General features: G+C 33.7%; 1 protein-coding gene across 5 annotated transcripts in view; it reads right to left on the bottom strand.

The window, feature by feature from the left end:
* The window catches only part of LOC145283789 (negative elongation factor A-like), a 259,059-nt gene that overhangs the window by 15,750 nt on the left and 218,813 nt on the right, over positions 1-24,496 (bottom strand). For all 5 annotated transcript variants that reach the window (XM_080132863.1, XM_080132865.1, XM_080132862.1 and 2 more), the window contains 3 exons: positions 17,715-17,839; positions 17,436-17,547; positions 9,926-10,164 (listed from right to left, as the gene is read on the bottom strand). In XM_080132863.1, coding sequence (XP_079988989.1) covers positions 9,926-10,164; positions 17,436-17,547; positions 17,715-17,839 — 476 coding nt within the window. The remainder of the gene's footprint in view (positions 1-9,925; positions 10,165-17,435; positions 17,548-17,714; positions 17,840-24,496) is intronic.

Here is a 24,496-nt window from a genome sequence, read left to right as displayed (position 1 = left end):
AGGTAATCATTTTAAAGAAAAATAAGGTCGAAACAAGGTAAAAATTTACTGTTTTATTTCTTTGTTTACATAGTTGAATTTTCATTAAAACAACAGAAGAGAAGTGACATAAACAAAAATATCAACACTTCTTAGATAAAAAATACATCACAATGAAATTCTTTATTGAACTGCCTAATTTTTATGTGTGGAAACCAAATATTTTGTTACTAAAAGTGATTTTAAAATCAGCGAGAACGGACACGTGTCAAGGGTCGACATTATTTTAAACCTTTGACGCAAGTTTTTTTATGCATTTATTTCCATAATACCTAAAAATTGGTTGTTTCGATACAGAATTTCATTATAATGAGTTTTAATTGTCCCGACTTTTTTTTGTGATTTCTCGTTATTTTACTGCACTGAGATATTGTTTATGAAAATTTATTTAAATATTTAAAAAAACCTAATGAAATTATAAATTAAAAGTACAATTACATATTTTATTTTATAAATAAGATATTTAAACAAAAAAGATGTTATCTATATATTTTTTTTATATCGTAAAATTTTCCGATATTAAAAAATATAAAAAGGTGGAGAAACGGTTATTATTTTATTGATTTTTTTAGATCTCCTCAGTAAAAATAAAAAAAAAAACAAAAAAAAAACGGATTTGTTTTACAGATTTAAAAATAATAAAAAAATATACATAATACTATAAGAAACCCACACAATCACGAGGACATTTATTGGTTGAGTTTCTACCAGTATTTTGTATATTTTTAAGTCATTGTCAAGATTTCAAAGACATGAGATACCACGTGACTATTTTTCTTATGCTTGTGTAATGCTCAACACTACTTACTAATAAATAAATGACGAATAAATAAACATTTTACATTAAATAAAACACTAAAAACTTATCCAACTAGGTAGAAGAGTACCTGTGAAAAAAACGGTTATTATTATTATTATTACTATTGTTATTATTTTATTCATTTTTTGCCTTTGGTACGATTTATTTGGGTGCTTATGCCCTTATGTTACTGTGCTATTTTTTATAATAGTATTTTCAAGTTAAATTAAAGTTTCACAACATCTTTTCTTTATTAAATTGTTAGGTGAAAGTACAGAATAAACAAAACACCTTTCCCTCCCCATGTTAAGAATGGGTTTCTAAATAATAACGCTATTATTTCAGCATGGTAGCATAAGTGCACAAGTACCTTTCATTTGTTATATATTTTTGTTTTGACCACTAAAAAGACAAAACAATTCTACCTTAAGTACAAGTAAGTTATAAATACGATAACAGAAACACATGTACTAAAAGTGTTAAAAAAAACAACAAAATAATTTTGGCTCAGTATTGTTTGAAAATCAAATTTGAAAAACTTGAAAATAATTTTTTTAAATTGAAAAACTTAGAATAAAAAAAATGAGTAGTTTAGTAAAACAAAGGCTGAAAAAAAGTTTTCTATTTTTAAGAGACTACAAAACAAAACTCGTTAACTAAAGTCAGCGCATAGCGAGCCATTTTCCCATAAAGCGGATTTTAATTTCTATAAAAAGATAACATTTTAAGGAAATTTCCGCACGATTAAAAATTATCAAATATTTACATATTATACATGAAAATAATTCTGGAACTATTATCCATATGAAAATATAATATATATAATACTGATTTATCTTATCAATTTTGAAATATTCTTCGTCAACTTTGCTTCCAGTGGTCGTAAAAATACAAATCAAAGTCCAGTAGAGAGTTTATATAGTCTGTAAAATTTCAGCCATATCCAATCAAATTTGAACCCATGAATGTGTATCCAAACGTAATATATGAAATATAAACATTGAAAAAAAAAGTTTTTTTTTTTTGCTGCCATCATTTTTTACCATTTGTTTTTCATTTTTAACTTGGAGCATAAAAACATTGAACTCATAAAAGCAAAATAAATTATCATTTGAATGCTTATTCTCTTTCCATCAATGTAATTCTTTTCAAAATTAACCCACAAATAAAAAGGTACGACTTGTTGAAGCACATTAGGTATTGCCAATGTCCACGGAAATACAGCACATGCGCTTGTAATGCCATGACACCAGATGGAAATGCGTCTCTGGCACAGGCTGGAATCATCTGCTTGTTGTGTTGGTCTGAAGTTGGTGCCTGATTTCTACACCAGTTACATCTTAGTGCAGAAACAGAAGAATTTTCTCTCTAAACAAAATTACACATACTCATCTCTCAAGCTGTGATAAATCTTTGTTGTTTTTATGACCATAATCTCTTTAAAGTTGCATCAAGCAGCAAATATGGCGAATTTGTTTTCTAGTTAACTTGAAAGTAATTTCTGACAATATTATATACAAGGTAGAATCATAAAATTGTTGCCTAGAAAAGATGACATGATTCCATTTACTAGCAATACACACGGATGATAAAATGCTTTATGGATTTCAAGGGGGTTCTGCTAAAATCATTATATTTTAAAAACCAAAGCATATGTTCTCAAATACCACTGTTTTGTTCGAAAATGAATATACTTTCTAATAAATAATAATGTACATTATATATTTTAAGAATTTTAAGCAAATAAAGTGCAAAAAATGTTAGCATCGTAAAACAGTGTTTTCGGTAAGATTTTGTAATGACCCCACCCCCCTCCACACACACACCGATTTGTAAATGGTCATACCACGATTCTCTTAAGAATTTTGTCATAAAATTTGGAAATTAACTAGAAAAAATATCACTTTTAATAGATTTGGTTGTCTGAAATTCTTTTGACAGCTCATTTTTTTGTTGTGTTAAAAAAACCCAAAAAATACTTCAACATGACGAGTTTGGAAAATTTTGAAAAAATATTTCTTCGGACACTCAATGTTAAATAAATAGTAGTCATTTATCCATTAAAAATAAAAATGCATATTTTGTGGTACCGAGCAATTTAAAATTATGATACCTGGAAAAAAATCATTCTATTTTTAAAAAGTATCCAAAAACGATCTGTAAAAGCAGCAGCAGCTACTATGGCTGATATTAATTACTTTACTGTAAACAAACTTTTTTGTTTTGTTTTTTAACTTAGAACGAATTAAAAATTAAAAAAAAAATGAAAATATGAATATAAAAAAAATGTTCTTACATATTTAGTTGGAGCTCATATTATTAGAACATAATTAGCTTTAACTAGAGCTATTCGATTATCAGAATATATAATTTTAAAGCAATCCGGTATTATTTTTGGTGAAATTTTAAAAATATAGTTGAAAAACAAATGTGTAACATGTGCACTTCTATCCATTACATTAACGGTGAATTAAACAGTTTTTTTTTTTTTTTTTTTTTTTAAATAAAAAAAAAAAAAAAAAAAATGTGAAATGATTTTTTTTGCTTCACGTGTGCGAGCAGTACCCCCCCCCACTCCCAATATATTTTTTCGTCTTTTTTTTTTTACAATTTTTTTCCGCAGATTATAATCGAATGGACACTAATCTACCCAATTACATATATAAAAAAACCTACAAAATCAATATTGCTCAGTTTCTAGTTAAGTTCCTATTTACTTGCCTCCCCATGAGGACAGTTAGACACAAGGTCAGTTAATGTGAGGAAAATCCAGCTTGCCAAAAAGAGTCAATCTGAATAGAAACAAACATAAAAATTGTCTCAGTCATGAAGGATTTCTCCTTCACTGACAGAGGACAGAAAAGGCGAAGTGTAGCATCAGAATACTACACTGATCTTGGCCCAAAGTCCAGGTAGAGAAAAAAAAAAAAAAAAAAAAAATCTTAAATTGGAAAGTTTAACGAAATAATGTGTCACTCGGACAAGAAATGTAATTGAAAACAAAAACCAAATCAAAAAATTGTGAACGATTTGTTAACTACAGCAAAAAATGTTTTTTGATATTTAAATAAGTGGGCAAAAATACTTAATAAGTTTTCCAAATGTCACGTCTTCTGTTAGTCATGTCACTTGTTTTAAATGAAATTTATTTTTGTCTATTTGTCGAAATTCTTGTTAAGTTTCACACCCCTTAAGAATTACGACAAATAAAAATAAATTCCATATTTAAAAGTAATTTGATGTCCAAAATCTAAGGCATAACATTTTCAAAAGCCAATAATTATGACCCACTAAGCGTAAATATGAGGGTCAAACGCCTTCTTAAAAAAAAAAAAAAAAAAACTCCCTTAATCCTAGGTACAAGTGGCAAGCCTCCTCCTCTTAAAACTTTCTTTAGCCCTAACAATAACGCTGTCTGAATGGCAAGCTCCTCACCAAGCAAAGTTTCTTGGTAAGCTAGATAGATAAGTGTCTAAAAAAAAAAAAAAATCCTTCCTTAAAGAAAAGTGCACCATTTATCACCCATTAAAAAATAAAATTTGTCCTAAAATGCTAGAATGGTCTTGAAATGGTGAATACATTAAATTTATGTCAAACTAACCCCACTCTAAATTCTAAAATTGTTTTTTTTTTGTTTCTATCAAGTCTTCAGGATGTTCACACTGTTACATTTTTAGTAAAAAAAAATGTAATTAATTATTCTTTTATATGTTGTTCCAAATCGAAAGAGAATAGTATGACGAGATACCTGGCGACACCAGATGATCTTGCTTTTCAAATAGAAGAAGAGAAGATGGGAGAGGATGAGGTATGGTTAGGGGGGGGCATGCTGACACTTGGTAAAGGAAAAACAGATGTTTATGAGAAATGTCCAGAAGAAATAAAATATTTCAATGGGAAATGAATAGTTATCGCTTATCACATCAGTGCCGGGGTGGGGTTTTTAAGAGAAAGACAAACGAGTGTTATACATCTATCAACAACGGAAAGGTTGTTTTTAAAATCTCTGTTGAGCGAGATGAAGAATGGGGGTCAAGAGTAGAGGTCACCTCCAGACATTGTTCGACCTGGGGTGACTAATCATGCCTAATTGGTAATAAGTAAAAACCTCAGTGCAGGTGGGGGGTTGAGGTCTGGTAGAGATAAGCTCTAAGAGAAAAGAAAGAATAACTCCAGAAAAGTGGAAGGAGAATTTCTGATTTGATAAAAACGACTGGCTTTTTAGAGTTAGAGTCCTTTTTACTAGCTGGCATCGAGGCGTCCATATCGCTTTCACACCGCCTGGGGGGGGGGGGACCCTCATAGGAGCTAAGTTGAAAGGCTCTTGTTCTTAGCTGGTAAATTAATTAGAGGAACTTGTTATGCAACCTGCATCATGAAGCTCGGATCAAGGAACTCGACTTTAAACAAGTGTAAAATGATTTATGAATAATTATTTTGTTTCGTTATATAAAAATGTTCCAGAGTTTTTCTTTGTTTCTCGATTGCCGGCCTGAGTGAGGATGCAGTTTTATTTCAGGTATGCCCTGACGCCAGATGATGAAAGAGATAGACTGGATCCAGCACGAAGCCAGAGTGACAGCCGAAATCGACAATGTTGCCACACGGACTTAGGGTCATGCACATTTCGCGTGCCCTGAGGAGCAGAAGATATTTTCCAGTGAGAGTCTGGTCACCCTTGAGGGGTCCACCACTAGACAAGTAAGAATGTAGCCCTGCTGGGTTGCATCTATGGTCCTGTGAGCTGGGAGCGACGAACACGGCCAGAGGTACATCACAAGTATGCTCCCGTGAACCAGGATAGCGACGGATGCGGCCCGGCTCTCGGACAGAGACGGTGTTAGGGTTATAATAGGAGTTTGTTTGTTTTTGTTTTATTTTCATTAATTGTATTGTCGTCTGCATTCAGTCAGAAAAAAAAAACAAAAAAAACAAGAAAACAATCACAACAAGAGAGGATATGAAGAGATATAGTGGTCAAAAAAAAAAAAAAAAAAGAAATAGCTAACGAGCGCTGACAGTAGAGGAGAAAGAAAGAAAAAAAAAGAAAGAAACCAGCTAACCAACGCTGGCAGGCTGTATAGAGAGGGGGAGGTGAAAATATATATATAGAGAGAGGGGGGCGTTTTAACCTGCACGCTTAGGAAGGACAGAAGAGACAGTCTGCTCCTCCCTGCTGAGGGAAGCAGCCGGCAACGGCGACACTGGGAACAGATATGATTAGCAGTAATACTGCGGTGGATAAAAGATGAGGAGGTGCTTTTAATGAACATTGGAAAAGGAGTCTATTTGGTATATTTGGAGCTAGTTTTTTTTTTTAGGAAATCGGATAGGAAGAAGAAGAACGAAGGAAATCGAAGAAGAAGAACGAAGTAAAGTCGCTAAGACAGTGAGTGAAGCAAAATCTCTCACTCTTTGTTTGAACTGAGCAGACGACAATAACCAGTATGAAAACGTTGTATTGAGATCTGGCATTTTTCTTGAACATTCTCTCTCGATCAAGACAATTTATTTTTTTTATGCATTACTTCTTTAAATTATCAAAATAATTGCATTTTTATTTATTTATTTTTGTGTTATAACAACACAAAAATAAATAAATAAAAATGCAATTATTTAACAAATTTACAGTCCTTATTCCCATCGGCCTTTTGTTTGTTATTTCAGTTGTTTTTCTGTCTTATGTTTTACCGTTGTATCTGAAGAATTTGGATAATCCCTTCCCGTATTTATTTACGTTTTAATCCCGGAAGAAAAAAAAATTTTTTTTTTATTATCGTTGCGATCATATCTCAGTTCTCCGTGGAGATAGCTGAGTCGTAACACATAATTTTCCTTAGCTCTATCATTAACTCAAAGTCAGAGTGGTCACCTCCCCACCCTCTCATAATTGCACAAAGACCCTCTTAAAATCACACATAATAGTCTTTAGGAAAAAAAAAAAAAAAAAAAAAAAAAAGAAGGCGCACAGAAAAAAAATAGAAGGCGATAGAAAAAAAAAAATGGTTAACTGCTTTAAAACACTATAATGGCTCAAAATGGGGAATCATTTTACTTAAAATTCTAAAATAATACTTGTTTATCTTTCATTAAAGTTTTTTAAGGTATTCACACGTAATTGCCTACAAAGTTAAAATCACATATTTTGGAGAGGTGGTCAGATGGGGGGGGGGGGTTAACGGAGGGTATTAATCTACAATAATACCAAAGAAATATTGCAATATATTCATTTTTAAACAGTCCCAGATTTCGATTTCAGTTATTTGTACATATAATGCATTACAATTCCGCTTTGAGTTCTTTAACTTTTCTTTTAATGGAATTTTTAAGGAATCACAGTATATTTATGTGCATTTACTGTAGATTATTTGGAAACCATTAATTTTTGGAGATTTTCAGTAGCATATTCTAATTCTTAGCACAAAAATACACTTATATGGTAAATTTCATTGCTTAATCTTCTGTTTTAACAAAAATATAGCATTTTTGCTGAAAAAGTAGTGTAAAAAATGTGACAAAACGCATATGGTCTTAAAGAGGTAAAAATATCCAAACGTTTGAGGCACAAAAATAGTCATAACTTCCTTAATTTTAATTGGATTTTTAAAATTTTTAAAAAGATTCTTTCTTAGCTCACCAAGCTTTTTCTATAGATACCAATATTGAAATATTTTAAGCCATTTTTCATTTGCATTGCTACATTTATGTTTGATGAAAACCAGTTTTATTTTTATTTTTTTTTTTATTGCAAACCAATTGGCCAGTTATGTACCAATAAATCCCAAGAGTGATAGGAACTTTCTATCATGTCTGCAAGTGACATAATGTTCAATGAGCAAGATCAGATGTATAACGATGACGGTACCTGCAGCATTCCCACCGTTACAACCATACCGGGCGTCCTTAACCTTGTCGGATTCCACCCGATGTGGCAGGTGTCCTTTGATCGTACCTTGTCTCGTTATAAGTTGGCCTGTTGATCGTCCTTACCCACTGTGTTTTCATGGAGGGGCGCTTTGCCTCTCTATCGAATCGTCTTTCTTTCCATGTGTAGGTAGTCTCTGGGTACATCAATCACTCCGCTGGTCCTTGCAGCTTGCTGCAAAATCAAGAGTTCTCACCACAAACAGAACTCCGGTTTATAACAGCAACAAACTATTTATTGTTTTCATTACTTCATAACTACTATCTAATTTGAGGCGACTGACTATAGCAGTGAACGATGTAAGACCAGACCAGTAAAGTCAGAGTTCCCATTAACACAGGCTAGTTCCCATCATAACATCAGGCCCTGAAGGGCTTCCAAATTGGGAGCGCTTGACTAGCCCAGCCGTTCGGTTTGCTGGCTACGACTCTTCTGTTTAGAATTCCTTTTTCTAAATCCAACCCCTTTTTCCCCACCTCTCCTTCAGACAGTGGTTACAAACACCTTTCTTTCTTTCTCTTAGAGCTTATCTCTACCGTGATTAGTCACCCCAAGTCGAACAATGCTTGGCGGCGACCATACCCTTGACCCCCATTCTTCATACCCCTCAACAGAGGGTTTAAAAACAACCTTTTCGTTGTTAATAGATATATAACAGCAATGAAATAAAACAATTATTTGTTTTTTTTCCTTTCTGACAAAATACCATAGACATTTCTGTTAAAACAACATCAACACCCCCTTTTCTGCCCTCTCTTCCTCTATTTGAAAAACAAGACCATCTCTTTTGACATGTAGATAATTCCAAATCTGTCTCCCTTTTTTGATGCAACACAACATCTGCTTTGTGTCTAACAAGCTTACAATGACACATCGGCAGCTGGTCCTATTTTCCTAGCTAAGGTTTTGCATCTCTCTGCACTCCCTCACACCATCCCGTCCGGTCAAACACCCCCCTCACCATAATATGCACCTCGCTGCATGCATTCAGGACACCATATAGTGTCATAGATGTGCCACTCTCTACCGATCCAAGTTATAATACGAACATTGCCAGCACCCAAAATGCATCGCTAGACATGCCCAGGGTGATGAAAACAAAGTATCCGGCCACTTTTATAGTCTTTGGTATGGTTTCAAGTGAGGGACACATTATGTCACCTCATATCTTCAAGTCGGTTGGAAAGTCAACACCAAAGTGTATCTGGATGTGCTGAAGAGTGTGGTGATCCTCAGGTGCAATCAGGTGGCCACTGGCAGTAGAACTCGGCACTGGGCCACAAGTCCAAAAAGACCCAGACTTGGCATCAGAAGGAGTGCTATGACTTTGTACCCTTCTCTCACTGGCCCCCCTTCTCCCCTGATCTGAATCCGCAGGACTACTTTGGTCATACATCGAGAACATTACCAACATGACCCCCCACAGAACCAAAGCCAGCTTGATCACTGCCATCTGCTAAGTATTTGCGGAGCTCCCGCCAGCACTTGTAGAAAAGGCATGCACCCATATCTAGGTGGTGATTGAGGCTGAAGTCTGCTACATTGAATAGATATCAGCTCTACTATATAATCAAGTTATCTGAATAGATTTTTTCAATAAAAGTTTTAAAATACAGTAGTATTTTGTTTTCTGTAGTGTTGTTTTATTTAGGGCAACGATTTTATCATTCCACCCTGTAATATATCATTTTTTTTTTTATTAGCAATCAGATTTCATAAAATAAACAGTTAATTTTGTCAATGGAGCTAACAATAAATAAAGAAACCAAGTGAAAAAAGAGACTCATGTCTCTTCGAAAAAAAGGAACCACTTGATGCAGGTATCAGATGAGGTGGAAAATAGAGCTTAGTCTGATTCTTTTCAAATCCTAAGAAACTAATGGCTACTTTCTATCCATAAAATTACAAAGACCAGTCTCAAAGAATAAGTATTATTTATTCTAGTTCAAATACATTTAATAAAAAATGTATATGTAATGTCAGCTTAAATTTTACTTTTTGCAATAAGATTGTAGTGAATGAAGTGAAATTATTGTCTCTCAAAAAAACAAAAGGGTAACAAAACTTTTATAAACAGAAAACATTAAAAAATACAGATATTTTATAAGCTTGTTCAAGCATTGTTTAAAAAGATTTTAAGCAAAAATGGAAAAATATCTTACCATTAAGAATAATTTCTTTTTAGGTTGATTATTAGCAGTTGCCACTGAAGAAGTGGACACAGCTACTTGAGTTGCTGTTGAAGTAACTGTTTGAGTAACTGGAGACTGAATGACTAATGTCTGAGATTGAGTAGCAGATGGGGTCAGTAAAGTTGTAGTCTGTGTTTGACCAAGATGCTGCTTAAGTTGAATTTGTAGATTTTCACGGGCTTGCTGTGTACTAGTAGATGAATTGGTCACTAAAATAAATAGCAAAAATTATTTCTTGAATTAATTTCAAAAATGTAAAGAAAGTACAATTTCTTTTTACAAAATATAAATTTCTTCTTTCATATTTAAAATAAAAATAATCAAAATAAAATTATTGCAATGTTGAACCAAATTTTTATCATCTGAGATGGCCATCAGTATTTTATATGTTTTATTATTTCAACCTATCAGTTTACATTCATAACTATAATTGTTTTACCTTATCATAACAAGATGAACTCTGAAATACAGTAAAATCAAAAACCATATGATCTGGCTACTCCAGACTTAGGAAAGATCAGAGTCTAATATATAATCAAACTAACTAGATATGTGTCATTGATCAATGTCTTCTTTTAGGAGTGCTTAGAATTCTCTGAAAATCACAGAGAAGTAAGGGAAAGCATTACAGACCATCAACAGCTGAACTTCAGCTGGTTCAACAAAGAAAGAGGTGGGGGTACCCCACTTTTCTTGTATGAAATAGGGCTTTTTTTTTTTTTTTTTTTTTTTTTTTTTTAAATGCAAAGTGACAAAAACATCAAGTAATCAGTCAATAGAGAAAAAAAAAACTGACATATTTGAACATGTACCAGTATGCTTGACAGAGGAAGAGGAAAAAAACATTTTATAGGTGTTGACAAATTCAGATTGTATTACTTTAGTATAATTTGTCAATACTCATAAAATAGTACATCTTAGCACAAAAGACGATTCAATTTAGCATGCCAAAATGAGACGAAAATGTACAAAATTTGTAAAACACAAAGTAATCTGAATTTGTCAATCCCAATAAAATTCCTTTTTTTTTTTTTTTGCTGGGGATGAGACATCATACTGGATGCAAGATATTCTCTTTCAATTTCAAACATTCTAACCAAAAGATTGTTTGAAGATTCTAACCATCACTTTAAGAGCAATTGTTTATATCTCTCTTGCACTTGGTTCACTAGGTATACTGATCAGGTAGATTTTAAAGTTCTTTTTCATGGCTCCGGTTGCTCCTATAATTACTGGAGTGATGGAGATCTTCCTAAGATTCTAATTTCTTTTCCTGTCATAAATCGAACCTTGGTATTTCGTTATCTTCTCACACTCAGCTCTGCTTAACGCAGTATTACTTGGAACACTAACTTCTACAAGGGTTGCTTCCTTCTCCTTGCTGCATATCACTAGTTTTCTAGGTACATAGCTGTAAGAATTGCATACTCATAGAAGATGGTGTATGGCTCCAACTGTTCTTTCTGGTATATATTCTCAGGGCTTGTGGCTACATTTGATATTCAACTTTTGACAAATGGTACAGTGGAAATATATACATACTCAATTGTGTCACATTGTATAGTAGCCATCTCCCAGTAGAAACTTACAACTGGGTGTCAGGTGATGCACTCTACTTTTTTGTGGCCAAACTTGCACTTGTTGTCATTATGGAAATGATCCATCTTCTTAAAAGCATTAGTCGCCAAGCTTTGATCTTGGGCAGCAATTATAATCCTCTCTTGATCATAGTGGAGTGATCCTTTTTTCTTCCTTATCTATGTATTCTTGGTTCAGTTCATCTTGAAAATACTTGGCATGGTGTTGGTTGGCCCATTGTTCCAGTTTTTGCAATGGAAAGTTTTGATGTATTTTTGGTGATTCTTAAACTACTTCAGTAGCAGGCTTGTTTTGTGTTTCTGTTTCATGACAGTCTTATCTAAAATGGTTGGTTGGTTTTGTTCTGTTTTACAGCATATCAACCCTTTTCGGGTTTAAATAAATGCCGAATCCAGTTGTTTTAGAAATAGTATTCGATGTTGTATCCAGTTATTTTATAGGAGGTTTTTATTCTTCAGGTTCTTTGTATCTTCAATCGTTAGTTTGTAGCTTTTGGTTTGATTGTTATCCAAAATGTTTGACCAGCTTCTTGATGGAGGTTGTTCTGCTGGCTCTTGTTTTTTGATGTTGATGTACCTTCCTAAGATTTGGGTTCTGGGAGCTCATCAGATATTACCTGGTCCTCACAATAATGGCATAATGTTGATGGTCAATTTCTAAGAAACTCATATTTCTGAGAAAAAGTTGGGAACGTACAGACTAGGAAAATGCTGGTTTCTGTATGTCACTCTGTACAGTATAAACATTTTCCACATTTTAATTTCTAATCTGTTAATGCCCTTTTGTAGCCAGTCATAATGACAAAGCTGTAGGTTATCACAAGCATGTCTAGTTTGTTAATAGCAATTTTTTTTTGTAAGCAGTGTTTTACAAATTTCTTACACAGTAATTTTTTTTTTTTTTGTAAGCAGTGTTTTACAAATTTCTTACAAAGCAATTTTTTGGTTTTCTTTTGTAAGCAGTGTTTTACAAATTTCTTACACAATTTTTTTTTTTTTTTTTGTAAGCAGTGTTTTACAAATTTCTTACACAATTTTTTTTTTTTTGTAAGCAGTGTTTTACAAATTTCTTACACAATTTTTTTTTGTAAGCAGTGTTTTACAAACTTCTTACAGTAATTTTTTTTTTTGTAAGCAGTGTTTTACAAATTTCTTACACAGTAATTTCTTTTTTGTAAGCAGTGTTTTACAAATTTCTTACACAGTAATTTTTTTTTTGTAAGCAGTGTTTTACAAATTTCTTACAGTAATTTTTTTTTTGTAAGCAGTGTTTTACAAATTTCTTACATAGCAATTTTTTTTTTGTAAGCTGTGTTTTACAAATTTCTTACACAGCAATTTTTTGTCTCATTTTGGCATGCTGAATTAAATCAGGTTTTGTGCCAAGGCATTTGTATTTTTCCTGCTCTTCTAGGTTTTTGATATCAGTATCTTCATCAAGCTGTATGTTTTCCATTTGGATCTTCTTCCCAGCTCTGAGGAAGCATTTGTCACATTTGTCCAGATCAAACTTCATTTCAATATCTTTGGAGAAATTATGTACAACCTGCAAGAGCGTCAGAACTCGCATGCAGTTTGAGGTCATTCATGAAGAGCAGTCAGCTGACTCTTTTGTTCAGGTCTAGTCCTAGCTCAAGTTGTAGGCAATCTGGCTTTCATTCAGTAGTTTACTTCATGGATCTATTGCCAGACAAAAGAGTAAAGCAGATAAGCTCTTTGGAAGATGTTGACGTGAGGGATTGTTATTGTTCTATTAATGTGGCTTAATACCATGATCTTCTTGATTACTGGATGGATCTTATATAAATCAAGATACTGCATGTGGGGCACACTATCATATGTCATATGGTAATCAATCCAAACCATATTTAGGTTCCTTTGCTCCTTCTACAGTTATCAAGGACGCTTATATTAATCAACAACTAGTTCTTGTTCATAAAATATGCTTAAATATATATTAATTTATCCAAATTTTATATTTATTATATCAATTATTTCATGATATTGTACCCAATATATAGTTGTGATTTCAAAAGTAAAAAACGTGACATGGGTGACATCAGCCAGAATCAAAAGCAAAATTTTAAAGCAAAAAATGGAGACAGACATAGTGAGTTTTATAAATGATTACAATGAATGAATATGGTGTATTGCCATTTTCATTGCATTGTTATCAATGTTTTACACTAATTTACACGAGTAAGATATTTTCAAAATATTTTTAGATTTTTATTAAAATATTTTAGCCCCTTAAAATATAGTTGACAAAATATATGGCTTTCAAATTGTAAACTTTTCCAACCTTTTCCAGAGTAGAATAGAAAAGTAAATATATGTTTGTATAATCAACTTAAAAAAATCTTGCTTAAAAAGTTTTCAAAATGAAATTGGAAAATCTTATGGATTGTGAAAATAAAGTGTTTTGTGATTGAACGATATTTTTTGCAAGAATTTATTCCTCTATTATTCCTACGTAAATTATTTCGAGTTGAGAACAAATGGGGTTAAAGTTTTGTTTCTGTTTTGCCCCTTTCATGATTGAACGATATTTTTCAGGAATTAATTTCTATTTAAATCAAGTAAATTCTTTCCAGTTGAGATTGTACCCAATTTATAGTATTGATTTAAAAAATATATAAATAAATCAATGCAGTCTTCATTCTGAAACTCTATTGGTGCCTGGCATTGTCCTATTGTAAAATGTGCTTAAATATATTTTCATTTATCCATACTTTGTATATATTATTATAGAATCAATTCTCTATCGATTATTTGATATATTGTACCTAATGTTTAGTTCAAAAGTAAATAAAACAAGCTGCATGTGCGTGCCCCTCCCCCTTTGATGCTGCATGTGAGATGACGCCACAAAAAAATAATGAAGAAATGAGAAATGTGAGAAGTGTGAAGGGATGTTGTTGCCTTCACATTTTCGCCAAGTTTCAGAAAAATTTAATGGATGGGGCAAAAATTATGGGGAAAAAAGTGTCATTTTTTGCAATTTGGGGGCATTTGTGACCCCTTTTGCACGCCTGGTAATGCTGAATCCCAGTGAAAATGGACAAATGATGCAGTTTGATGCCTTAAGACATGTATATTTGAATTTAGCACCATGGAAAACCACTATATAGACATACATATCAGATTTTTGAGTAATATGAAAAAAGAGCTCCAAAAAGGTATGTTTTTTAGCCCTAAAAGTCCCAGAGGGATGTGAACCAGAATTTTGCCAGGGTCACCCATACTGAATTTATATTAAGAACAATGGTCTCCACATTTTGGCCAAGTTTCAGGAAAATCTAATGGATGGATCAAAAATTATGCAAACAAAACGTGTCATTTTAGGCCATTTTTTTACCTCTTTTGAGTCCCTGGGACGCAACAGGAATTTTCACAAAAAAATTTTTTTTTACTGTGCACATCTATTTAATGAAATACAAAAATTTCAGAAAAAACTAATGGACAAAGTTATCTGGCAATCGTTCGGACTAACGGATGCATAGACATGTGAACGCCACTGAAAACATAGGTCCCTCTCTGATAAATCGAGGGACCAAAAATTGAAGAAATAAAGCAAATGTGCACATGCGCATAAAAACGAAAATGTCAGCTAATTATTAATGAACATTTTACATGTAAATTTGCCGATGTCTGTATGCGATGTACATGCATGTAAACAAAGATATTATTCACTATAAACCACCCTGGGTGCATGAATATTATTTCCTGAGAATTTCAGTTTTATGTTTAAGAGTTTACCTGTTTACCCACACACATACATTTACCGTTTTATTTATATGGATTTTAGTTTATTATGCATTGGTTTTGAAGCTTTTTGTTATATTTTTTGTGTGTGGGTTTCAGTTTAGCATTTGCTCTTTCATTTCAAATTTGTTTTGTATCTAATTTATTTTTGTCCTTGCATTTGATTTTTTTTTCCTTAGAACTTTGATTGAATTTGGTTTATTATTTTCTTTGTGGGAAAAGTAAAAACATTCCTTTTATGGAAGCAAAACTGTGAAAAATAAAAGAAAAACAATTTCTTTTCCTTCTTTTATTTTTCAGAGTTTTGCAGATACTGAATCATTTCACCACAGTTTTCACATTCTTTTAGCTTTTTTTTTTTGGTAATCGTCTGTACTTATTTCAGCATTCATTTGGAGTGATTGGGTCAGCTCTATCCAGAGAATTTACCGCATTCCAAAAGAATGTTAATCAGATGCAATGGTCCGGAAGCAAATAAAAGTGTTGGCCAATCTCAATTCCAGTGCAAACTCCACAAAGGTGAGAACCAGGATCAGCTTGGCATCCTGTTTCACTTTTCTAAGCCATGTTTTCAGCTAACCTCTGCATTGTTTTTTCCAACCCTGATGAGAGGCTTTGTGGATGAAGTTATTTGGATAACGGCAAAGAGCGTGATCAAACCAATGAAAATGTCTTGTCAGAAGAGCTTCTTGTAGAGAGGATATGTTGCCGTGAATACGAACAGCAGCATCCGAGGTAAACTATTGTCAGCAAGCAGAAAGGATGCGGTGTAAACAGGAGTGATTGAACACCAAGTTCTTGTAGGTTGCTTGCAGTTTTCACAGCTGTATAATAAAATGGTGCAGACAGATGTGGATCTTAGTACAAAGTTTGATTTCACAATTAGACGAATGCAGCACTCTTAATCTTCTCCTGTTTAGCCGTAATGTCCAAATTTTCCTGCAGAGTGCCCTGTTCAACATATTCGTTTTTGCAGTCTATTCCTCAACTCTTGATGCTGGTGATAATTTCAAAGATGCCTTCTATGATAGTCTCCAAACTTCCAGAGATTTAATGAAAGTTGCTGGTGACTTTAATGAAGGAGATATTGATACAGAACAGATTTTTGGCCCTTTTGCAATAAGTGATCATAATGAAAAAGGACCTGGTCATGTAATGATGTTAGCAAGATTGTACCATAAGTTCAAGTCAAGAGGAAGTCGCATTGGCTTCCAAAATATAACATTTAGAGACTCAAATGCAGGCACTCAAAATGATCTTAAAATCCAATTGTCTGTAGCTTGACTAGGATCCTTTCCTTTACCACAATTACTATTTCCATTATACTTGTCCTTGGGATGCTCAAACTTTAGGTATTTATAACATCAAAGGAGATTAGAGATAATGTAGGCTATCTCTTTAATTTAGTTGAGATTGTTGTCATAAAAATTTATTGCATGCTTGTATTGTTACCTCTTGTTATTCTTTTCACTTTTGTCACAACTTGAGATATTATTCCTTTAATGAGTGTATATAAAGAGAGAGTTTGGCTTCATAGCACTTTGAACAGAGTATGCTTAATTTTTTAGGAGGATTGGCATTTTTTGAGGGAGTGAAAAAATTCATTTTAAGTAAAAAATGTTTTTGTTTTATGATGAAAATTTTGTCAGTTGAGTGAAATCTGAAGATCCCAAAACAATCTTGTAAACCCAGTGGCTTTATTTATTTATTTTTTTTTCTAAACATGTTTCTTTGTGGTATCTTTTAGACTTTTTTTAAAACAAGGCATTAGTAGATATATATTTTTTTTTTGTGCTCCATAATAAAGTCTAAATTGAGTTGAGAATTTTCCAGTAAGATAAACTCATTAATTCTGGAAGAAACAGGTATGCACTTTCTAATACACTTGAATTTGGTAAAGATTTGAACTACTTTCAGTGGATGATTCCTAATACTAAAGGTTATAAAATTAGTCAGTTTTATTTCTATCAAATCAATTGACCACCAAACATGGTTTTCAACTATTTTGTGAATTAATTAGTTATGCATTAATAGTGGGTAATAACAAGAGAAGAAACAGTCAGAAAAGCATGTAAATGAAAATATACAATAATTTTATAAAATAATTATATATTTACCAGAAAGAATAGTTGTAGCAGTAGGTAATCTTGTACTGGTAGTAGGAACATATGTAGGTGTAGTAGTTGAGATAGAACTGCTTGAAGAGACTCCAACCGGTGTTGGTAATTTCTGAAATTAAAGAAAATCGCAAGAAAAATGAGAAAGTTTTTTTTTAAATGTCCATTTATCTAAAATTTCAAAGATACTTTTTTATCGCTAGATTATCAAGATTTAACAATGCATACATGAAGAATACTATAGATCTCATAAGTATATAAGATTAAAACATATCTCACAGCTAATGCAGGTGTTACCAAACCAGCCGCATAATCAGGAGTATAAGTTGTTGCAGTTTCTGTAGTAGTGGTTGCAGTTGTAATCGTTTCTTTTTCTTTCTTCTGCTGACCAATAGCTTCTTGTTCTTAAGAAAGAAAATAGGGGGGGAGAAAAAAAAAAGATAAATTTCCAATAAAATAGATAAGTCACAATTTGTTACATGAATGTTAGTTTATAACAATCTCTAAACAGCCATGCTGTTGTGTTATCAATTTTGGGGGAAGGGAGGGGTATAACTTTTGTCAAGTTGGTAAAAATGAATACATTTCGTTCACAAAAATACAGGCATTCTTGATTTTACACTATTGTTAAACTCTATATTTTTGAGAAAATGAATTATATTCATAAAATGAGCTGTTAACTCTTAATATCTTGTCACCAAGAATCTTAATATCTTAAGTGTTACTGGGAGTTTATTTCTTTTAGGACTCCTATTTCTTGTCTTTCGTTCCAATCATTTTTTTTAATTTGATTTGAACCTTTTTAATATTAGTAAAAAAAAAATTGTTAATAAAAGTTACCAGTCTGCCTTCCAACGAAAATTCAAATTCCTTCTTTATTGCATACTTACATCATAAGCATTTTCTATGTCAAAGAATATTGCTAAGAAGTGATCTTTTTGTTTAAATTTCTCATATATATATATATATATATATATATATATATATATATATATCGGATTTGATTCTCCGAATTATTTTACTGGTTCCCATTTTAAACTGTTTAACTACCACTTCTAATTAGAAAAGAAAAAAAACAAATTAAATCTGATAAAAATATCTGGATATTATTTAACTAATCAGCAAACTGTTTAAAATAAAATAAAATGTTGGAATTTTTGGTAACTTATGCATCCTTTAAACCTTTGCTGGAGCATGACGTCAACAGCCAGATTATGGCGAGCATTGCTAATTTCATAACAATACATAAAAGAAAATAGTAAAATTTTAAATGAAGAAACATCAACAGAAAATAAAACAAAAACTTATCGTAATTTTTAATAACTGTGTTGAGAAAAGTTTTTTTTGTGTCAAATAAATAATTTTTAAGCAATTTTTTTTTTTTTAATAAGTGTTAGCAAATGTTTTTTTTTTTGTCTTATTTTGTCTTTGATAACTTTTTTTTGTCAAGTATTTTTTTTATTTTATGAATGAACATTAAAATAAACATTTTGGGTAGGTGTTTTTTTTTAATGTTTTTCAAGTATTTTTTTATGAAATAAGTGGGTGTGTTGGGCTTTTTTTTTTTTTTTTTTTTTGTCGATCTGACTGAGTAGTTGGAATCTTTTTTCCCCAATACCAGGAAAATTTCCCTAGGAAGATGTTTTTAATATGAAGACAAACGGATCACTACCAAATTTTTACCTCCACATAAACTCCAAAAGATATATGTCCAAAAGCTCCTAGCAGGTTTTGCATTCTTGTTTGTTGCATTGTTTGGCCTCTTTCCACATTCGCTCCACATGATTCATAGTTGCTTGCATTTCAGGATCTAAGAAGGAGGTTTTTATTTGTTGCCATCTCAAATGCCCACTGGTATGTCAGTTTTGATAATGCATGCAATTTTCAGACGTGATTTTTGCAAAGAAGGTTCCAGTCTGGATTGCTGTCCACTGTTGAGATTTAACATTGCTACATCTCAAGCCATACACACCTGTTATGCTCTCTCTTTTTGCTAGGATGCACTCATGGCCTTAGGTTGCACATTTTATTGATTTGGCCATTAGTTTCCTCTGTTGAGAAAAATCTATTACAGCATCCAGTGTCTGGAGCTGTTGTGCCAAGATGGTCGAATTCATTTTTTTTAGACCTTCTCTACTCTTCCTGACTTGCACGTAAGAAATGGTGGATTTTTTTCCTCTTCCAATTCGTATCCAAATTCTCGTTTGCTGTTTGGGTATGCGCACTCGTGTTGAGCTAAAACTTAATGCGCAGCATTGTGATAGGCTGATTGGCATGTTACGTCGACAGCAGCTAAAACCAAGCTGTTGACGTCATGTTCCAGGAAAAGCAGAACCAAACGCTGAGTTTGATTGGTTCAAAGTACCAATATTTCAAATACTTATCAAAAGCAGATTTAAAAAACAGAAATTAACCAGCTTCATATATCAATTTGGAAGATTATTTCAAACATTTATTCGGAATAGGTATAGAATTATTCGGAATAGGTATAGAATTTGAGATTTTTTAAAAAGGAATAGCATTCTACTGAGCATATGAGGCATATTAAACATCGATATTGTATTGGTTAATGGAAAGTATAAAAACTAACATCCTTCAATAAACAAAAGATGCTGGAGTGATTCTCAATAAAAACTGTTTTTACAAGTTTTCAATCAAATTCAGGTTGTTTCGACGAAAATGATGTAGATTACTTAGCATAATCAATCATGTAAAAAATGTTTAAGAAATCTTTTAAAACAAGACACTTCCTACATTTGGAAAAAAATTTTTTAAATTTTTTTTTACAAGGTGGTCACCACTTATCAAGGCCCGAAAGCCACTCGGAGATAAGGGTTATTGTGTGTACAGTACGTTAGTGTTGAGATTTGATAAGGTGTCTTACTTAAGGGGGTGCATCATCAGGAATTTGTTTATGTAAGACATCCAGGTTGTAGTTAGGTGGGAAAAAGGAAAACGGAACAGAGTTCCACAGGGTGATCTTCTAAGAAAGAAGCTCTGCTCATGGAATCTACGTTTTGGTTTTGGCACAGATAAAGAATTGGGAAAATTTTGGACAGTGGTGTCAGCTAGATGGGTGTTTTTCATGAAAGATTGGCGAGGGGGGTGGGGACCAGAGATTGGAACTCAGATGAGCACTTGCCATGGAAGTAACGATAAAACAAAGACAGGATTGCAACGTTTCTCCTGTGGGAGAGAGGTTGCAGGGAAGAGAAAAGGGCATCACCCACTAAGCCACAAAGTCTATTTTGTACTCTGTCAAGGAAGGATAGGCTTTTTTTTAGCAGATGTGGCAGCAGTACTCCATCCTTGGATGGCTTTTATACAGATAGAGAATTGCATCAGCAGTGAGATATCTTCTGGAGTGGTAGAAGGATCCTACCATTTTTCCAGCAACCTTGGCAACAGACTTGATGTATGTGTTCCATTTCAGGTCAGGAGTAAAAGTCAAGCCCAGAAGCTTATCAAAATATGGAGCTTCCTCTTGACGAGAGCCATCCATTTCAATTGATGCCAGATGGGGACCAGAGCATTGATGATGTAGAGATAGGAGCTTGGTTTTAGATGCATTAAAAGTAACCAGCCACCTCTTCCCCCACTGTACCACGCGTTCGAGATCAGAGGAGAGAGAATCAGAGAACTTTGTCATTTACGGCCTTTGATGTGTTGCCATAGATGGTCGTGTCATCAGCATAGATGTCGACGAATGATTTAAGTATGTGTTTTGGGAGATCATTGATGTAGATCAGGAAGAGAGTTGAGCCCAGGATGAACCCCTGAGGGACTCCAGCATTAATACTGAGGGCCTCTGATTTCTGCCCATCAACCACTACTCTTATGAGCCTATCAGAGAGAAATGATTTAATGATTGAGAAAACATTTCCAATTATACCGTAGCTGGAAATCTTGTGAAGGAGGCCCTTATGCCATACCTTATCGAAGGCTTTTGATATGTCAAGAGCAATTGCCCTAGAGAGGAAGCGTTTGTCAAGAGATTCACTAATCCTATGAGATATAATCGTTAGCACATCTGCTGTAGATCTTGCAGAACAGAAACCATATTGCATGTTACTAAGAAGTTATTTCTGCTGAGGTGGTTGACTACTTCTCTATTTAATATGGAAGTCAGCAGCTTATTCATGACACAGAAGAATTATTGGTCTGCTCTGAGAGGGAGATGAATTCACCTGAATTCTTAAATACAGAGTATACTGATGAGGTTTTCCAGGGTGTTAGGAAGCACTTATCCTTAAGGCAACGCTTAAACAGTTTTTTAAGTATGGAGGGAAGTTCTGGTTGAAGCTTTTTCAGCGCTATAATTGGAATGCTGTCAGGGCCAGTTGCTTTACTGAAATCAAGGTTCTTGATTAGCTTGGCAACCTCATACACAGGTATTTGTATGTTGCATAGCGTGTTGTCTGTATTAGGAGGAAATATGAGGAGTTGATGGCTTTTGTTGCAGAGGGTAGAATTAGCTACAAAGTTCTTGGCAAATAGTTTGACCTTGTCTGATGCTGACAAGATGACCTCAGGTCCATTGATGATGGATAGAACGCACGCTTCTGTTCAGAATCCTGTTTGCTATTTGCCAGAACTGGTGGGAACCAAGTCGCTGGTCAGCTACTTTGGATTTAACGGACTGAGCATATAGATCTCTTGCATGTTTTTATTACTCTTTTACTGTGGTTGCTGGCAGTCCTGAAAGCAGCTTTAGTCACAGTGCATCTATTACATTCGTAGCTATGGAAAAAGTGATTTCTATGCGCAATGGCAGCAGCACATTCTGGCTGGCTGTTAGGTTTTTGTTGGAATTTTTTGGATGTTATGAATCAGTATCTGCCATTCGGTCAGATCTGATACTATGGAGGACACATCCTTTTTAAACATGGAATGCAGGGGTAGATCACATAAATGTACGGAAGCTATCCCAGTCAGCCGTAGAGTATCGATATAAAGTACGGTGGAGAGGTACGTCTGAAGACTTATTGCATTTCGTTTTTATCTTAACTGATACAACCAAGTGGTCGGAAGATCCCAGAGGAGAGAACGGAACATGTACATAGCTCAGGGGAAGTTGTGAGAAAAAGGTCTATAAGGCTAGCGTACTGACCAGAAGTATCGAGCACACGGGTGGGTTCGTGAACAATCTGGGTGAGGTCATAGGCAATGGCAAAACCATGACAGAACCTCCCCTCATCATCTGTCTTGTTCGAGTGGGTCAACCATTCTACATTGAAGTCACCACAAATGTGAATGTTAGCTGAAGGATGAGCAGACAGGATGTGGTCAATTTTCTCAGATATGCTCTTAAAGAGAGTAACTCCGCTGTTGTGGGGGCGATAGAGGGCAAATATAAATGCAGTGGTGTAAGCAAGTGCAACCGGGAAGCATATATAAGGTAAATTAGGGTCTTCATTGGAGATATCCCTACCACACGAAAAGTCATCTTTAATGTAGGCACATATTCCATGCCCATGGCGATCTTGGGGGTCAGATTTAAATGTTAAGTTGAAGTATCCTTAAATTATGAACTCGTCTAGGGAAGTGGTGAGCCCTATGCCAGTTTCGCTTAGGAAGAATATGTCCGGTTTTGTCTCCTGTAATTGGGTTTCAACCTCTGGAAGGTTGGAACATCGACCCCAGATGTTTGAGAAGGAGACATGGTAGTAGGGTTCTATGTTGGAGGATAAGGTTCTAGGTTTATTCGTGATTTTTTCTAGAGATATTTCATGTTGAGGATTTGGAATTTGTGGAACAGGTCGACAGACTTGGTTGGAGCAGGACAGAGAGGGAAAGCAGGAGAGAAAAAGACAGGAAATTTTTTTTTTTTTTTTAGCACATGGTAAGATAAAGTCGTAACAATTACCCACTAGTATAGCATCGAGAGGCCTCACCAGAAACTACTGCATGAACCAGAATCCATTCACCAGATGGCCCCAGTACTTTGCACCTGCTGATAGGACAGCCTCCTTAGTGATAAATCCAAGGTTCGGATCCCTGACTATCAGACGGATAACATCAGCCCAGATCAAAACGTTTACCTCCAGCACCCTCACTAGTGAAATGGCCACAAGGATAGACATAGAAACAGAAGATTTCCGACATCTCAGGCTACTGTTCACGAAGTACTGCCGTCTGGAAAGCAGCTTTTTCTTCACCCTTTGTCAGAAAAAAATCACTCATTGGAAATGAGGGACAAATAAGAAGCGAGAGTAACGATGACACATCCACAATGCGTTGTCTACTCTTCATTAAAAAAAAAAAAAAAAAAAAAAAAAAAGGTTTAAACGACTTATTAATATTTACTTAGTAAGTCCGTAGCTCTAATTTGAAATTAAAGATATTTGTAGATAAATTCCCCTCCCATATTTATGAATGAAATGAAAATAGAATACATTACTGTAATTTCCGTTTAAGGTATTAAACTTTTTTCTTCTTATCCAAGAGACACCTCCAACAAAAGAATTATAATAAGGACAATTTAGAACCAAAATAATTTTGAAGGCTTTTCATTCATTGACTCTTGCTTTTGGCAGACTGGGTGGGAAAGGGTCGTGGTGAGAGGGATGATTTCATTTATATTTATACAGAAAAAGTAAAGGCTACACTTCTTTGGGCCAGATCAACAGTGATGAAGCACATATGTAATTGAAATGTCTGTATAAATAAAACAATTATACAAACTCTGAAAAAAAAAAAAATGTGAAAGTTGTTTTTTTTTTTTTCTTTTATCGCACTCACTAATTATTATCAAAATAGCTCATGGATACTTAAATCAATGAAACAATCATGTGAAATGCTGTCTGTAATCATATATCTCAGAAAGCAACAACTCCTCCACATCTATTTGTATGCCTAATTTGTGCAACTATTTTTTGAATAGTTTATGTTTGGTGGTATTTATTTATAATAGTTTTATTGCCTTATATACATACTAGCTGGATGCCTGGCGTTGCCCAGTCGTACAATATGCTTAAACATATTTTAATCTATGCAGATTGTGTATGAATAATTATAGAATAAAACCACTATTGATTATTATATATTACGAGGAATAATTT

The sequence above is a fragment of the Euprymna scolopes genome, chromosome 8 (assembly GCF_053919585.1).
Source record: "Euprymna scolopes isolate OS-2025 chromosome 8, ASM5391958v1, whole genome shotgun sequence".
NCBI lineage: Eukaryota > Metazoa > Mollusca > Cephalopoda > Sepiida > Sepiolidae > Euprymna > Euprymna scolopes.
Note: the sequence above shows the minus strand (reverse complement) of the source record. Positions and strands in the feature narration are given on the sequence as shown.